General features: G+C 40.5%; 1 protein-coding gene across 2 annotated transcripts in view; it reads left to right on the top strand.

Moving 5' to 3' along the window:
* Fbxl7 (F-box and leucine-rich repeat protein 7) overlaps positions 1-17,973 on the top strand; it is a 369,462-nt gene that overhangs the window by 113,787 nt on the left and 237,702 nt on the right. For both annotated transcript variants that reach the window (XM_039102576.1, NM_001108545.1), the window contains exon 2: positions 4,421-4,510. Coding sequence is in view for 1 of the 2 variants with exons in the window: in NM_001108545.1 (NP_001102015.1) it covers positions 4,421-4,510 (90 nt within the window). In the remaining variant the exon portion in view is untranslated. The remainder of the gene's footprint in view (positions 1-4,420; positions 4,511-17,973) is intronic.

Below are 17,973 nucleotides of genomic sequence, written 5' to 3'. Positions count from 1 at the left end.
AAAGATTTCTAGGGTTTGTAAAAGTGGACTCTGATGTCCCATAAGTACAGTACTGTTGGGTTTCAGTTTAATGTAAATGAGCCAAGAGCACAGCCGACATGATGGCTGAAGAGGGACACATAGACAAGGTTTTCCATCGATCTGTTGATGCAAATGTTGTGACAAGAGGATCACATGAGCACCACTTTTGTGTTTGTGGTGCCCTTACAAAATATAAGCACCTCAGACAGACAGAACCAGCTGCACTTGGGCTCATACTTATCCTATATTTCTTAATTAATGCATTAAACATTAGTGCATTTTTTAAAATATTTACTTTTTGAAGGATGTACAACATTGGTAGGTATGGTCTTGCCTTCAAGGTGATGAAAAGTGGTTCTTGAGGGGTGAGAAACCCTTGCTTTCTTATGCATAAAATAGATATATACTCTCAGGATTTAATAGCCATCCATCATAACCATGATGCTGTGCTAGTATTGGTGAGATAATTAGGAAATGGAGAAGTCTAACATTTTCAATGAGGAGCAGTAAAGAGTTTTGGAAGCACAATTGAGAGCATATTGGTCACATGGAGTGAATATTTAATAAGGTGATTCATCTAAAGTATGGGGGTGTTCCACTGTATCAAGGTGCTTACTGCCAGATTCACATAGACCCATTCATAATATTGTTCTCTTCCTTTTCTTCCTTCTCCTCATTCACTAGCACAAGGATGGTGCATGTTTCCAGTGCTGACTGAGAATTTCCTCAGGCATTTGCTATCTCTGTGTTTTCAGTGTGATTACAATTTACAAACGAATGCTACCAACACGAAGGAATGGTTATTAAAGTTGAGGGATTCTTTGGTTGTCCTGCTGTAATCGTTACTCATTGTGTGCTAGTATTCCGACAACTGGTTCATTGCATGAATGATTACTGTATGTAGTGAAATTCTTAAAAGATAACATCTTGGTTTCACAGCATAAGAGTCCCACTGTAAGACCTCATAGTCTCTTAAGGGAGGGCTCTTCTGCAATGGTTTTGGACTAATAGTGTGGAAAAACAAAATTGTGAAGATTGGAATGAAGAAATCAGACCAAGGCAGCTCTGTCCATGGTCTACTTTGTTGTAAGAGGGGACTCCTTGCATGTTGTAGAGACGCACATTTGTAATCTCAGCACTTGGGAGGAAGAGGAAGCTTTGTGAGTTCACAGCTAGTCTGATCTCCATAGAAAGTTCCAGACCACTGTCCCCCTAAACCAAAAATCTGTGTTCATTGCAAGGAGTGATGGGAAGGTGGAGTTAATTCTCACACACCCAAGGGCAACAGAGAAATCCTCAAAACAAGCATACATAGCCTTTAGGAGCCAGTGTTTAAAATTTTCATGCTAAGAAATGCAAGTTAATTCCAGCGAAACCCACACCATCAGCTATCACGTTAAATTAATGCTATTACACTTGAATGCTATGTGTTTTATTATTTTGTGCTTAATTTGTTATTTTGGTTTGCTTTTCTTATTGAATCAGAGGTAGAACATACAGAGTTTATTTTAAATTTTCCATTTATATATCACCAAGTAAGAACATAATTAAAACATTTAAGTCTATATATTAGACGGTGCAGAATATCATTTTTGCCCTGTTAAAAAGAGTGTTTATATTATTTGGTTTTGAAGAATAATCTAATGGACTCAGAGTCATCAATCAGTTTAAGCCAGCAGGAATCTCTTAGTTTAAGTACCTCCCCTATCTGATATAGATGCTGAACTTCCAGTGCAGAAAGGAGGTAAGAGGAGTGAATGTTCAAGAATACCAAGCAAAGAAGATGTGTTCTGAGGACAGAGAGCAAGTTTATGTACTTCTAAGTTGGTAAGAGGCTCACTATGTCAATCGACCTCTAAAGGCTCCAGTCCAAAATGTTAGTTAGACCCAAACAAATAGTTACTTATTGTCTTACTTAAAATGCAGGGAGACCGTTGAAGGAATCAGAGAAAGAACTGGAAGAGCTTGAAGGGGCTCGAGACCCCAAAAGTACAACAATGCCAAGCAACCAGAGCTTCCAGGGACTAAGCCACTACCCAAAGACTAGACATGGACTGACCCTGGACTCTGACCTCATAGGTAGCAATGAATATCCTAGTAAGAGCACCAGTGGAAGGGGAAGCCCTGGGTCCTGCTAAGACTGAACCCCCAGTGAACTAGACTGTGGGGGGGAGGGCGGCAATAGGGGGAGGGTTGGGAGGGGAACACCCATAAGGAAGGGGAGGGGGGAGGGGGATGTATGCCCGGAAACCGGGAAAGGGAATAACACTCGAAATGTATATAAGAAATACTCAAGTTAATAAAAATAAATAAATAAATAAATAAATAAATAAATAAATAAATAAATAAATGCAGGGAGACATTGGTGAATTGTAATCTAAGTAGCAGACTTGGTTTGGAGCCCCAACAGTTAGTTAGGGAATCATGGCAAGAGGAAACAACTCCATTTGTCTTCCCAGCTCAGGTGATATTACCCATGAACTTGGATATTTCTATGACTTCCTACATAGGAGATAGAATCCAGAAGCTCATTACATATAAGAGTTTGTGCTGTTGTGTGCTATGAGCTTAGACTATCGGCTCACTCAACTAAACTTGGCTTAGTCTATACAGAATACTATGATAAAATACCCAAGACTGGGTTGTTTATATCTAACAGAAACCTACTCCTTACACTTTGAAAGCTGATAGTTTAGTGTTGGGATGCCTGGACAGTTGATGCTCGCTAAAGACCTACTCCTGGTTCATATACTGCTGTTTGGTTGCACCCTCATGTGGCAGTCCAGAGCTCAGACCCCTTTGGCCAAGGCACAGTCTTTATTTATGAGGATTGCACTCTCATAATTAATTACGTCCTAAGCGCTTCATTCTTTAATGCTATGTCCTTGGGGCTTAAGATTTCAACAATTTAGTAGAAGGTAAATATCCAATTCATTGTATCTCTTACTGGGAAGACTATCGGTGCCTCTCCGTATACTATAAACTTTTGCTCATAACTTGTTTTTAATACAGTTAGGGGGTTTTCTACCACTGCACAATCACTGTGACATAAAAGACTCTAACACGAGGGAGGTGTAGCTGTTATTTTACAGTTGGATCAGGATTCTGGGTACGAATTAACTGAGTCCTTTGCACTTGGTACAAAACAGCAGCCAGAGTATTAGCCAGATCCAGGCTGTCCTTTAAGAGTCAGGGTCTTCCTTTCACAGATGATGTTGGCCAACTTCATCCCATTGTGAGAAATGACCAACCCTAACCTTAGCATTTGCTGCTCAGAACTCAAGGACAACAGGAGCTCCTCTCTCTGCTAGATCCTTCAAAATACTTACCTCATTCTGACAGGTCCATATGAGGTAGTCTTCCTTTTGCTTAATTAAATAATTATTAACTTATAACCTTTAGTCCCATCAGCAAACCCCCTTCCATTTTGCTCTGTTGTGATAGTTAAAGATACAGAGGTAGGAGATGATACAAGGACATGGGTAACTTGGAACAGTTTGAAATCTCCCATCCTAGCTGTCAGGGACTCCCCTCTGTGGACTAGTGTGGTTTGTATTTGTAGTCATTATTATGTCTTTTAGACAGTGTTTATTAATGCATATATAAAAGGTGAAAGGTGCAGAAACTCAGCCCTGGACTTAGGTACTCAGGAGGAATGGGACATCTCAATCCATGGTTCCTGGTGTTTATGCTATAAAATTGTTTCTGATGTCCTGTCCATTCTAAGACACTTAGCAACAATCCTGGCTACTGTCACATACCAGTAGTTCTTCTGTCCTGTTCACGACAACCAAAAGTTATGCTAAGCATCTTCATGCATCCCTTTGAATAGAAAAATTCTTCCTGGATTGAGGATCACTGTGTTGGATATGTAGGGGTTTTTTTGTTTGTTTTTGTTTTTTGTTTGTTTGTTTGTTTTTTTGCTATTTCCCAGAAAGATATTGAACCACAGATTTGTGTTCTTAATGTGATACAGTCATGTGGAGCCTATAAGCTCTTTCTCCTCTGATAATTGTTTTTCATTCTGAGAGTTCTTTTGTTGAGAGCTATGGAATGCAAAGTGTATCGGTATTACCAAAGTCAGTGTACTCCGCACACCTCCTTACTTATTCTCGTTTATGCCAAACCAAGATTATATTGGCACATTGCCCATGTCTTATACTCTTGTGAGTTCATAATCAGGATGTATTATAAGAGGGTTTTGGTTCTGCTGTAATGGGTGTCAAATATTTCCCCAGAGATACTGAATGCATAAGTCAAAACCCTTTAACAAACTCCACATTTTGTGTTATTGCCACTTTCTTGGAAAGGAATGGCTTAGCGTGTGACTGAGTAAGGCATGGTCCAGTTCTGAACCTACAAAACTCAGAAGCTACTTTTCCCTCTTGTTTTGTTCTAGGCAAGGGCAGCTCAAGCGTCTCATCCGACGTGAGTTCAAGCACAGATCACACACCAACCAAAGCCCAGAAAAATGTGGCCACCAGCGAAGGTAGGCATCGCTGCTCTTCCTATCTCTTTTTCCTATCACAGAGCTGGCTGAGTGTGAGAGATTTACTCCTAGTCTACTGCATGAGAGTTTATCAGAGTCTCGAAAAGGAGAAGGCAGTGATGACCCAAGGTTTGCTTTGGCTTCGCTGTTGGCACTGCTATTGAAGTTGGTTTGTGGGATGGAAGTGTCTTAACGTGAAGGCAGTTGGCATTATTTTGCCAACAGGTGATAGGCTGTCAAAGTCACTGTGACATCCTATACCCATGTTCCAGTATGGCAAAATGATATGATTATAAGAGCTTTTGATACAAGTTGTAAGTTCCTGCAAGAATGTGCAGAATAGTTGTTCCTTGAATTCAGGCTGGTGGTGATGGGAGGGTCACAGTTCTGACATATGTAGGACATGATTAATCACGGAAGCTCGGGATATGCGGAGAAGCTTAATTTCATTATTTAAATAATATGTGATAATACATCACTACTAAACATGACCGTTGTGCTCCCATGGTTGATGATGGATTCTACAGTTGTATACATTGGAATTCAACAGCTTCCTCAGCTAATATTTGATTGGATGAAGAATTTTTCTATGGTATTTAGTAGAATGTTGGCCCAAATTTATTTTTAATCTTAGTGTGAAACACAAAAGATAACTTCCTTTCTGAGTAAGAGCTCCCTCTGAATTAATTATGCAACAAAGGTTACTTTCGGGCCATTTATGCTAGAAGGCATGTTTAAATAGGGTCAGATGATTTGCATACGCATCCTGGTTTTCTCAGATGTACAGGGCCCTAAGGAAGCTTGTGTCCGGCTTCCTTTTGGAGGCTTAGCTTCTGCTGCTTTTAACATTGGGAGTCGTGCTCATGGGATGACTCTTTGCCTTCTTACATTCTGTTCATCAGTACTGGGATCCATGTGTTGATGCGGCTACTTATCCTCCGCTGGTTTCTCTCCTTATATTGTCTGTCTGGTGTCAGGGAGCACAGAATGCCTTTCTCAGGGCTCATTATTCTCAGACCAGTGTATAGGTGGCTTGGATGGCTGGATTGTATCCATTTGTGTTTAGACCCTTGCATTATTTCTTGCGCATCAGCAGCTTCTAAGGCAGATGGATTGGTGTGTTCTACTTAGCACAGCAAAGGGCCAGGTAGCAGTCCGATTTTAATTTTCCGCTAGCTAAGTTAAACAGCGGCATTTGATCATTCTTGAAATTCAGTGAAGGCAATGAGCAGTCCTCACTGTGTTGTTTATAACCACTTTCCTCTCCAAGAAACAGAATGAAAACAGCTTCCATTTGTTCAGGGTGGCTCTCTTCAGCTAAGGTCCCTTTTATGAGATTCTTGTCACACAAGTATGTTGCCATTACTCTTGCCACATCCATGTGTCTATTATGAAAATGGTTAAATTTTAGATAATCTGTGTTTGCCTGTGTTTATGTTTTCTCATTCCCCCTTTAAGCATAGAAAATACTGCTGTTTTGTTGAAAGAATTGGGAAAAGAGATTCTAGGATTTTTTTTTTGCACTTAAAATGAATTGAAAATAAAATGAAGAAAGCCTAAGGGCCTCAAGTTTCCTTTTTTTTTCTCTTCTCACACCCTGGGGAGAGGTACTGGTTCTTACAATAATGTTGTATACCTTCTGTCATGATTGTATTTTCTGACATTATGAAAATGATACCAGGGATAAAGACTATGAAAATTTGACATTACTAGGAAACAGAATTTTTACCAATGAGCTATATTAGTGTGGAGTCCCTTTCCAGATCTCAGGAGGAAAAGCCCTATCCATGTGGAAGGTGTCATTCAGTTGGGAAGCTGAAAATAGTAAAAGAAGGATGTGCTACCTTTTGCTATCTGAAAGAGGGGGAGGAGGGGTTAAAGAATGAGTATCCAGTTTTCTCTACGTGTGTTTGACTAATGAAAATTTAAACCATTAAGCTCTAAGTGCATCGTGGGCATTTACTTCAGGAAAGTGCTTTTGAGGGCTGCCTGGTGCACAGCTGCTTCTGTGCTAGGCTGGTGAGAAGCCAGGGTTCATTTCCTCCCCACACAGATGACAGGGCCTCAGGCTGCTTCTTGGGATGAATGATTATGGGGGCACATTCCCTGACCTCCACAAGTGCATTTACCTGATGTTATGTGAGTTCCTTCCTTCTGGAAAAATACCAGGTGATGCTTATTGGCAGTGCTCTCATAGATTAACAGAAGGCCAGTGTCAGCTTCTTGCCAAGAGTACAGAGAGGCTCCTTTAAACCTGATCTTTTGATTCTTTATGCACCATTGTCAAGAATTATGTTTAACCTTATATTTAAAAAACAGGGTGTGTGTGTATACAAAATCACATGCATATGAAATACACATTGGATTTCCTGGAGCTAGTGGTAGGGCAGTCATGAGAAATAGGGGTGCTAGGAACTAAACTTGGAAGAGCAGAATGTACTTTTCGCTGAGCCATCTCTATCCCCAGCCTTTAACTCTCAGTGATAAGAAAACTAGTAAAAGTGGAGCTGGATCTTTACAGTGATCATCATCAATTTGTAGGCTCTCTGATTTCTTTCACCCCTGACTTCATCAGCATCGCCTTCTGGGAGCACAGGCTGACTTTCAGTTTAAAGGTCTAGACTAATAAACAACTAGGTAATAATTTAGAAAATAAAGAAATACTGCATATTATTCATTTCCCTGAGCTCTGGAGAACCATAGCAGTAGGGCTGCAAACACCTTACAGTCGTTCTGGGTTGTCCGTAGGTGGGATGGGGAGGAAAAAGAAGATGCTGTATTGGTCCCTGTGTTTTGTTATTGTTTGTGTTGTTGTGTGAATATATTAGTGTGAACTGGAGTCTGTCCACTGTCACGTAGCTAGTGGTACAGGCTATGCCCCTCATTAGAGAACGTGGATTCTGCTGTAAATTGAGGACATCGTGTACAATGAAGAGAAGGACATTCACATCTGTTTTAACTTGGGCGGAGGATGCTAGTGGAGGTTTAATGTAAGTAGACACAAAGACAATCATTAAGGCTGTCCTTACTTTTTAACTAGACAGTGGTGAATGCTGTATAGTAAGCCGGGACTTCTGCAAACTCATGTGTGAATCACACTAAGAGCACCTTGGAATTGTTGCTTCTCAGCTTTGGAAGGGAAGCAGGAAGTAGCACGACCTGCTCTGGGGCTATGGTTTGGCCTGTGAATGGTCTTGTGCTCATAGCCAATGTGCAATGCCTGCTTCAAGATGGCTCATTTTGGGATGTGTTGCATGGTTTCATGAAATTTGTCAATAACATTTGTTAAACCTATAAGAAAAAAGCCACTTTTTAATCTGATGTAGATGTTTTCTGTGTAGATTAGGCTAACCTTGAATTTGCAGTCTCTCTGCCTTGGCTTCCCATGTGCTAGTATTACAGGGTCCATTATAACACCTAGCTGAGAATAGTATTTTAGACTCAAAAGAAATGTTCTCCAGCAAACATTGTGTGTGACTAAGGTATATGCTGGAGACATGGAGTTCTCCCTAACAACTGATACTGGCTTTCTTTATAGCCCATTATAGTCCTTGTGATACTTTAAGCCCCTGGTCTCCTGACACTATTAGGAGGGATTAGGTCCAAGTACAGAAAGCTGGGCATTTTCTGGTTACCTGAATAATCTACATGCCAATCTTGCACATCACAGTATAATGTCTTCCAGTCATGTTGCTTTCCTCTTTCTGGTCTTTGAAGTCATTCCCATTCATCATCTATTCGAGAATCCCATCCGAAAAATTATATCCTTTGACTACAAACAGTGTAAATCACATCTAGGATGGAGATTGGATGAGGGCACACATCAACCATCCTTGAGCGGTGTCAATGAACCAGGTTGAGTTGTGACGCCTCCCAGAAAGCAAGCTGAGCTTTGACTTTCGTGGAGCACATGGCATCAGGATGTGGCTCTAAAGGTGACATCTCAGCAGACCAGCCTTTATCTTCCTCTGAAGTGAAATGAAGTTATTAGTTCAGCTAGCTGTCCTTTAAACACAGCCAGGTCAGCTGTCCTTCTCGGGGATCGCTCCAGCATGACGGTTGCTTCGTAAATGTTGCTGATTAGGCTGGATGCCTGCACAGTTCTAAGATTTCAGGATTATAAGGGCTGGCCAGTTTGTGTATTGTTCATTTATTCATTTGTTTGTTTATTCCTCCCTCATTCCCTCCTTCCCTCCCTCCCTCTCTCCCTTCTTCTCTCCCTCTCTCCCTTCCTTTCCTCTGTTCTTTGATTTGGTTGTTAGCAATTTAGACCACCAGTTTGTCAGAGAGAACTGAACTCACAGTTAGCCATGGAGCTGAGGAACAGCTTTGATCTTTAGCAAAATCTGCAAGTGCACACCATCCTGATCAGCCATGTTTTGTTACTGGTATCTCTCCATGGGGGAGACCTGTCTCTCATGGTGCCTGGGCATGCACAAGTGCTTCTTCTTGAAGTAAACATCAGTCAGGTTTTGGGGGATTTTAAACTTTTCTGTGGCGATGTTCAAAGAGGTGGTAATGAGAAAGTTCTGGTGTGTTCTACCCAGAGGAGCTCAGTCAAAACTAAGAGGATCAGTGACTAGGAGCAGCCATGCTCAGACGCTTCAGGAAAACTACTCTCACCGGTGTGGTGCCAGCTGAGGGTGCTCAGATGCTACTGGGAATGGTGCTGGCATAGAGCTGACACGTGTGCAGGCTGACACACATATTCCCATGCCTCAGTGGCTTCCATGGCTTGTCTTCAGTAGGATATTATCTAGGCATTTTTCAAAGTGTAACTACACTGATCACCACCATTCCTGCTACCACCAGGTGGTTTTGTGACAGTAGCAGAGGTCAGCTACTTTTTCTTCTGTTCACTTTGCAGCTTAGTATTTCCTTTTGCACCAGGCCTTTTTGGAGTGCTTAGCAGATCAAGAGTACCTGCCAGTTCCTCTTGCCAGGACAAGGTTTTGCTCTCACACTTGGGCTTTTTGCCCTTAGGCCTCCCTTTTTGTCCACGCCAGCTGTGGCACTGACTGAGGCACCAGCTGAGGCACCAGCTGAGGCTCTACCAGCCTTCTTGGCTGCAGGTTTGGCAGGTTGGTTGCTTCTCCTTTGTTTTGGGCTTCTCAGCTTTTTCACCTGCTGTCTTACAAGTCTGGAAAAAGTATTTACAAAGAAATACCTGGGACAATGGGAATGAAATGATTTTTTTTTTGAGATTATATACCTCAAATAATTTGCCAGGCAGTAGTTTGATGCAGCATTGTTGGATTGAACAAACTAGGTGTCTTAGTCAGGGTTTCTATTCCTGCACAGACATCATCACCAAGAAGCAAGTTGGGGATGAAAGGGTTCTTCAGCTTACACTTTCACATTGCTGTTCAACACCAAAGGAAGTCAGGACAGGAACTCACACAGGGCAGGAAGCAAGAGCTGATGAGAGGCCATGGAGGAATGTTACTTACTGGATTGCTCCCCCTGGCTTGCTCAGGTTGCTTTCTTACAGAACTCAAGACCACCAGCCCAGGGATGGCACCACCCACAATGGGTCCTCCCACCCTTGATCACTAATTGAGAAAATGCCTTACAGTTGGATCTCATGGAGGCATTTCTTCAACAGAGTCTCCTTTCTCTGTACTAATTCCAGCTTGTGTCAAATTGACAGACAAAACCAGCCAGTACACTAGGGGAAAAAACAAAACTAAAAAACAAAACGAAACAAAAAAAAACCCCTCTGTAATAGTAAAAATCAAAAAACCCTATTGTTTTCTGCAGGTGGAAGCGTTTCCTCCTCCCCCGCCCCCTGTTCTATGTTTGTCTATTATGAGTTTGCTGCAAGAACAAGGCAAGCCGTGTGGACGTGTTGAAGGATCTAGGAGCACCCTGGTTTCCACCAGGAGGACAGAAGGACAGAGTCTTATAGAAGGCCAGAGGACCTTAGCATAACTAATGACTTTACGATGTAGGACCTTAACCTACCTAGTTACTCACAGTGGAGGACCTTAACCCCCTAGTGACTTCACTGTTCATCTTTGAGTTAGCATTCCTTGATACTGCTCTGTGGAATTGCCTCTTTAATTGACTCCTTGAAAGAAAGTGATTTCAAATCTTTCATTTAAGCCATGTGGCATGAGTCAATTCACAAAGAATGGTTAGTAATATTCTCCTGGACCTACATCCATTTATGTACTCAGTGGTTTCATTCATTTTCAGTGCCCAAATTAAGCCAGTGTGGAATAGAGTTGGTTTGAAGCACATGGTTGACTGTTTGTTTGCTCAGTCTGATTCTGTTGTGTTCTGTCTGCTTCTTTTAGTATGTATTCTTAAACAAAGTCAGTGGGATTCACCGAGAATGGGAATGATCATGCTTTTAACTCAAGGTGCTGTCTCCTGCCCTCCAGGCTTGGTTTCACTATTCAGTGAATTTTGTGTTTGTGTGTGTGGTAGACATGCCTACCTGTATGCAGGTGTACATGTATGTAAATATATGTGTGTGGAGGTCAGAAGTCAACACTGCATGTCTTCCTTAGTTGCTTTGCACCTTATGTTTTGGCCCAGGCTCTCTTACTGAACCTGGAGCTCACTGATTCAGGAAGGCTGGTCGGTTAGCAAGCTCCAAGTGTTCTGACTTAGTCACTCCTTCAACATATATGGGGTTACGGATGTAATTCTGCACCCAGATTTTTCATGGGTGCTCAGGATCTGAACTCAGTTCCTTATACTTGCATGGGAACCCTTTACCAGTTGGGCTACTGTCCCAGCTTTGGGTAACAAACACTGGGATCCCTCTCAGGTGCAAGCGAGTGCTTTCATGAGCATGACTGACTGCATTTAAACTGGCTCTTGTCATCATACATGTCTTGCCAAATATCATTGATGGAAAGATGAACAGGGTACCTCGAAATGTCAGTGTGACTTGAAATCCTAGAAACTAGGAAGTCATAAGGATGGACTATGAGCCCCAAACTCTAAGATTCATTATTTGTGTTTGTTTAGTAATTGTTGAAGATTTCTTTTTACTCAATTTCTAACTTTTGATAATTGGGTATAGCAACTGATATCACTGTGTCCCTTTCATAATTTGCACATTGTCCTTGGAGTGTCTTCCCTACAGATCACTTTTTCTTACAGTTTCCACTTCTCTCCTTGGTCCTTTTGCTTTTGCATAGTAGCCTGTGAAAATTTATGACAATGATTTATAAGATTTTATCAAAACATAATTTGAAATTATATATCAGAAGTTATCTTATCTACTCATAATTTTTTTTCATTGCCAATATTATGTACCCAAACCCTTTCATGAGCCATATGTCTGGAAGATAAGACTTGATATTCCAAGTTGTTTTTATACTAAACTGTGAAGAGTACGTTTGCAAGTGACAGTTACTACATCCTGAACAGATTGTACCAGAGCTTCTCACACTATTATACCCTTAACAGATTGTACTAGATAGCCTTAATATTGGGAATTGATATTGCAGTTATCTATGATATACAGTTGTAAACTATGATGATAGTTTGGCATGTTTTTTCTTTAAGAAAACCCATGGGATTATTGTTTCTGTGTGTGTGTGTGTGTGTGTGTGTGTGTGTGTGTGTGTGTGTGTGTGTGTGTTTGTGTGTATTTGTGTGTTACAGGTATGTGAGTATGCAGATGCATACACCCCACTGTGTGTCGTAAGTGGTGATCAGAGAAAGACTGTCTTATCTGTTACTCACTGCCTTGTTTCTCTCTCTCTCTCTCTCTCTCTCTCTCTCTCTCTCTCTCTCTCTCTCTCTCCTTCTCCCTCTCCCTCTCCCTCTCCCTCTCCCTCTCTCTCTGAATCAGAAGGTTGCTCATTGGACTAGGCTCTTGGCTAGTGAGCTCTGAGGATCCACAAGCCTACTTTTCCTATTGCTACAGTTATTGACAAACACCACTATGCCCAACATTTTACACCGGTTCAGACTCAGGTCCTGATGCTTACACAGCAAGTGCTCTTGTTCTCCAAGCCATGCTCCAGGGTAACTCATTCTCTAGCTTGATATGTTCTCAAGGAGTAGATCCTGATTTCAGAGTACAGACTCTGAAACTGCTCAGAATTGAATATAACTCAGCCTATAAAGCAAGTGGAATTAGAGCAGAGAAGTCTGTAGCACCGGTTACACAACATAGAAAAATGAGCAAAACATAGAGATCCAGAGGAAGATAATGACAGTTAAAGTATCAATATTTCGAATATGACATAGGTTCAAGTATGAAGGTTGTTGGGGGTTACGCTTTGGAGATTCTGAAATAGGATTCAGTCTTTGGAAATTCCATTAGCTGTAAAAGGGAGTGATGACTGATTCCTACATAGATTTGTTTGGCCTTTAAAATTAAAATTTAAACTTAACCATCACTGAAAGTGTCCCGACCGCATAGGAAATCTTTGCAAAGCTTTAGCTGATGAGACTTAATGTGTTTTGCTAATTTAATTAGTTTGCTGCCACATGACGGACTTGCTCTTACAGTTTAAGCTGCTGCCTAATTATAACTTGAGGTAGATCTGAAACACTTCACAATTTACCTCTGGGGATTTGGGCATGTAATAGAGTCAGTGTGTTCAATTTAATAAAGACAAGATGTCCAATTTGCATTCAGGGATTAGTCTAAACTGTGTGAAACTCATCAATTTGTGATCTACAAAATTGGTATGTAAGCTTAGAAATAAAATCAAACTCTAATTTCATCAAGGAATTATCTTCAAAACTGGATGATCTGGAGTGGCTACTGTATACCACTCTCCAAAGAAAATTAGCTCTCCCTCACTGACTGCTCTTTTTCTTTCCATTGTAAAGTAATATTTAGTAGAGACATCTATCATCTTTCGGAATCATATATCTATGTAGTCTTTGGAGAGGGAATATTTTTAATCTTTGATATCCCGATACCACTTCTAAAATAATTTATGTTTATTTCTTCTTAGTTTACCCTTTACTGTAAAAGAGGACACTGAATAAGCAGTGTGTTTCAAACATAAACATTTGGATTCATTTAAATGCAACTAAACATGTTTGTAATGAGGTTTTGCTCATTCTTAAGATGCTTTAGTAGTTTCTGCTTAATTAAATGGGGATTTATTAAGGAGTTAATTTAAATACCTTTGATTGGCACTTGTGCTGGCAGAAGTAGATGGTAGCTATGGTTCACACAGTTGTAACACAGTGGGCAATCTTCCTTAAAATGTATTTTATTCTCCCTGAAGAATCTTTAAAAATTGTTTTGGATTTGACTTACTCATTTAGACAGAGCATGTACCCTGTAGCGTCCCAGAGTCCCTCATTCATCCTAAGTCTTAAACAACTATCTGTTGTAATATATCAGTCAATTCACTTCCCTCTCAAAGGAATCTAATCTTATGCCAAGACCACAACCTGCGAGACACTGCTGGAACAGTTAACTAGTAATTGCAGTAGAGCAGGAGTGTGTCTCATCAGGTGGTCTTAGTATGAGTTACACAGGAAAGGAGATGGGGAGTTCTCCTAGGAGAGTGGGACTTGGATTTCGTTGTGTGCATAGAAGCTGCCATGTTGAATGGAAGATGTCACAAGCTGTGTCAGAGTGTTTACAACTTAGAGAAATCCATCTGGGTCCGTCAAGATGGAAGAAGGAAACTTGGAGAACCCTCTTCTCCTAACAAGATTCAGAGCTACCTGCTCTTTGCAAAGGGCTCTCAGTGGAATTCATATAGTTGATAAATTGAGTGACTGATAACAGGAACACTGTTTCAGTCTCCTCTGGACTTTCCATATTCCTGTATGTTTAACACTAAAGAGCTAACTTCTCCAGAAAAGAGGAGACACAGAGAGGGCTGGTGGGGAGGGCGTCATATTTCAGTACAGAGGATTGGCTTTTGAAAATACTTGACCTTTACAGCTGTGCGTGCTGTGACCTTAAGAATCAGATTAACATGCCTGTTTACTTCCTGTGCCTGGAGATGGCTTCCCCAGGATACACTCATTTCCTTGGGAAGTTTCTAACATCCCACACTGTTAGATTATCAAATAAGCAGTTACAAAGCACTTCAGTTGTAAAAACTGTTCTTTTATATCCAAGACACTTATAGACTTAAAATGGGCACCGCCTAGAGGGAATCACTTCCATATAGTTAAGGGTTTATTTGTAATTTGGCAGTTACTGAAGAACCAGTTGTAAGGACTGCAGGCTGTGGGAAGTAGGCAGCTGGATGGCCAATGATTAGAAAGACAACCAAGATCATTCTGCTGTGTGTATCTGATGCGGCCTCCCCAGGTGGGTTTGCTGGTGTATTAAGGGATATTTGCTGTTTTCAGTTACGGTGTTAAGTATATGACTTCTTATAAATGGGCTGAAGAAATCTACAATGGATTTTTGATTTTTGTACCACAAATGACAGTTATTGAGTCAAGGAGAGAAGTAGATGCTCTGGAAGAAGATACAGTGATGGAGCCAGGGATTTTTTTCCCCCTCAGTGTTATCACAATAGTGGTTGCTAGAAGATGATTTCCTATATCTCTGAAAACCTTTAGTCAAGCCTCTTAAAGTCACAGAACCGCTGCTGGAGTGGATTTCCTGTAGCAGTCAGGGAGGGGCACATGTGGAGGCTGCTTGCTCTTCTTGGTCATCACTGACGTTTACAGATAGAGCTGAGGCTGTTCAGGATAATCTATCAACCACACTTCATTCAAGCGCCGTTTGCAGACGTTAGGCCTTCAGTTAGTCTTATCCTCTGCTGCGTGTGTCAGTGTCTTCTATTACTGATGTGACTTTGGGAAATTTACATAAAGTCTGCACAGCCTATATTGACTTTTTTCTTTGAGTTATAATTCTGAACTAATGTCATTCCGATTACTAGCTGCTGTTCTCATTTTAATGCTTTTTTAGAACAGCAGTGAGGAACCTTTAGCTTTCCTCAGCTGTCCCTGTTTTCCCTGCTGTAACACTACCCTTACATTCTAGGCCCACATGCACAACTCCTTTAACTCTTCTTCTTACAACCTCTTCTGCACCCTTTCTCTTTCCTCCTCCCCCTCCTCTTTCTTTGTCTTCTTCCTCGTCCTTCTCCTCCTCTTCCCTTCTCCTCTCCCTCCTCATCCTTTCTTTTCCCTCCTCTTCCCCCTCCTTCTCTTCCTCCTCCCACCTCTCCTTCCCCTTCCCTCTTCTTCATTCGTCCTTCTCCTCCTCCAATCACCACTCCTCTTCCTCCTATCTAAGGTGCAGTCATGTCCAGAAGATATTTGGGTCCTTAGAATAGAGAAATATATTTGTACCATAAGCCAAGAACCAAGTACAGGGTACTTATTGCTATGAGCACATTTCTAACAGTGAAAAATATGTGTTTTACAAGGTGTCAGTACACATTGACTTTTATCAGTTTATAATGTTGGATATTACAAAGCCTTTGTGGCACTTATATTCTGATACCCAGTGGTTTCATTGGACACAAAAGCTGTACTGATGGTTCATTAAATATCTGATCTCTCAGTTCAGTGTGCAAGGGTGTCCAGATATGATCATCCATGGTTAGGACAGCAACAGGATACTGCATAGACCAGACATCCACTGTTATGTTTCATGCAAGATTATAATTGGCTTCTCTACATTCTTTCTGTGGCTTGTTGATATTTTTTTCTGAGAAGTAAGGCTTATTCAGATTTGTAGACCCATCCCAGAAGGTACCATAGAATATGACAATAAGGTATTTGATAAATGTCAATGGAATCAATGACTATGTTCTTATTTTTGGCTTTGGTAGAAATGGCCCTGCTGAGTGACATTGTAAAATATTATCATGAAAACTATAATTCCAAAAGCTATGAACAAATGCAAATAACATTTTAGTAGCAGAATTGATTCTCAGAAAAAGGATTGATGTTCACGCTTAACTAAGTTTGAAGTTTATCTTGGAAACAATTGCAAATAATTTGCTTTTAGTTGATTTCGTGTGAAAAAACATGCATGTTCTTTAAACAAAACAGACATATTGAGAGTTAGATAGAAGATATTTCCAATTTCTCACTTTATTAATTTCACAAAATGCAGTTAGGGCACTGGGCACACTGTTCTCTCAATAGCCGGTAATTGTTATCAGGCCATCAGAGGAGACTCAGACTCTTGGGTTCTAGGATGGTTCAACCCTCCTCACCTCCTACTTTTAAGGTCAGAGGAAAAATGTTTTCACCCTCACTGCTTCAAATTTATTAAATGTTTAAAAATGTATTTTAATCTAAGAAAATTCAATTTTTTATCTAGTTGTATTTCAAAGTACCAGATAGAGCCTTGTAGCATCTTACTCATGAAATTAGAAAGACAATTTTTATTCTGTTGATGCAAAATGTGGGTAACTTGACTACTAGGCAAACAGGTTCAGAGTATTTAAAATCTCTATTGATTATGAAGAAACTTTTCCCAAAAGAAAAACTATATATATACTCTTTGCTTGTGTTTTTCCAAATTAAGATTTATCCTACAATTCAATTTGACCTCAGATTATCCTTGGTAAACTATGTTCTGTTTTCTAGAAAGTGGGATAAAATCTGAAGATTTTATGTTAGATTTTATTTGGTTTTGTTCCAGTATTTATTTATTATTTGTTTATTTATATGTTAAAACTGGACAGGGCGGAGATTGCTAAAGGAATTCATTCAATCTTAGAGATTTACAAAGGTCGAACTTCTGTTTAGTAGTTGTTTATGAAAATCAAATTAGTTTGGGCCTTTCATTTAATAAAAAAAAAACAAAAACAAAAACAATGAAAACTGTGAAGCAAAAAATGTTGTGGTTGCTTTCCTCCTATTTAAGTGTGATTAGCCGTGTTTTTCACAACAGGCCCATGCCGAGTAACAGGTAGGAGGCCGGTCCTGCCAGCCTGACTTTAGGATCTCAGTATCTTTGAAACTAGGTTCAATTCTACAGCTACTGCTGCCACAATCAACTGAATTGTTATTTACAATCTGGAATGGACATTCCTTATTCCCTTGCTTTTGAGTGCTGAAACTTTGGCCAGTGCTAGTGTGTACCTCTTCCTGGTCTCTCATGTAGGACTTGTGACTATCACAAACCAGGATTCTTCTTTCAGGGCCTAAGTCATCCTCATAGTCTAGGCATCCGAAGCATGTTGAATCATATCTTCAGAGTCTTGACTCATGAGGTTTAGGCCCTAGAAAATCTTATCAAAATAATTAAGAAAAGAATCTGCTTCAAAAGAGATTGGAGCCTCAGAGGGATCTCCTGGCAATTCCACCTTTTTTTATGTATTAGACTTTGGATGATAAGACTGTTGCTTGCTCTGAGACCTAAATTACATCATAGTCCTGTTCCTTCTCCTCCCTGTAAGTGAGCTATGCTTTCCTTCTGGCAGCAGCAGCCCGTAGCTGCTGGTCCAGCTGGGCTGCTGAGAACTCTATTTCATCATCTCAGGGAGGTCAGCTTCTTCTTCTCAAGATCTTTTATGTCAAATAGTTAAAATTCCTTCCCC

This window comes from Rattus norvegicus, chromosome 2, assembly GCF_036323735.1.
Source record: "Rattus norvegicus strain BN/NHsdMcwi chromosome 2, GRCr8, whole genome shotgun sequence".
Taxonomy (NCBI): domain Eukaryota; kingdom Metazoa; phylum Chordata; class Mammalia; order Rodentia; family Muridae; genus Rattus; species Rattus norvegicus.
This window is presented reverse-complemented; position numbering and strand designations above follow the sequence as displayed.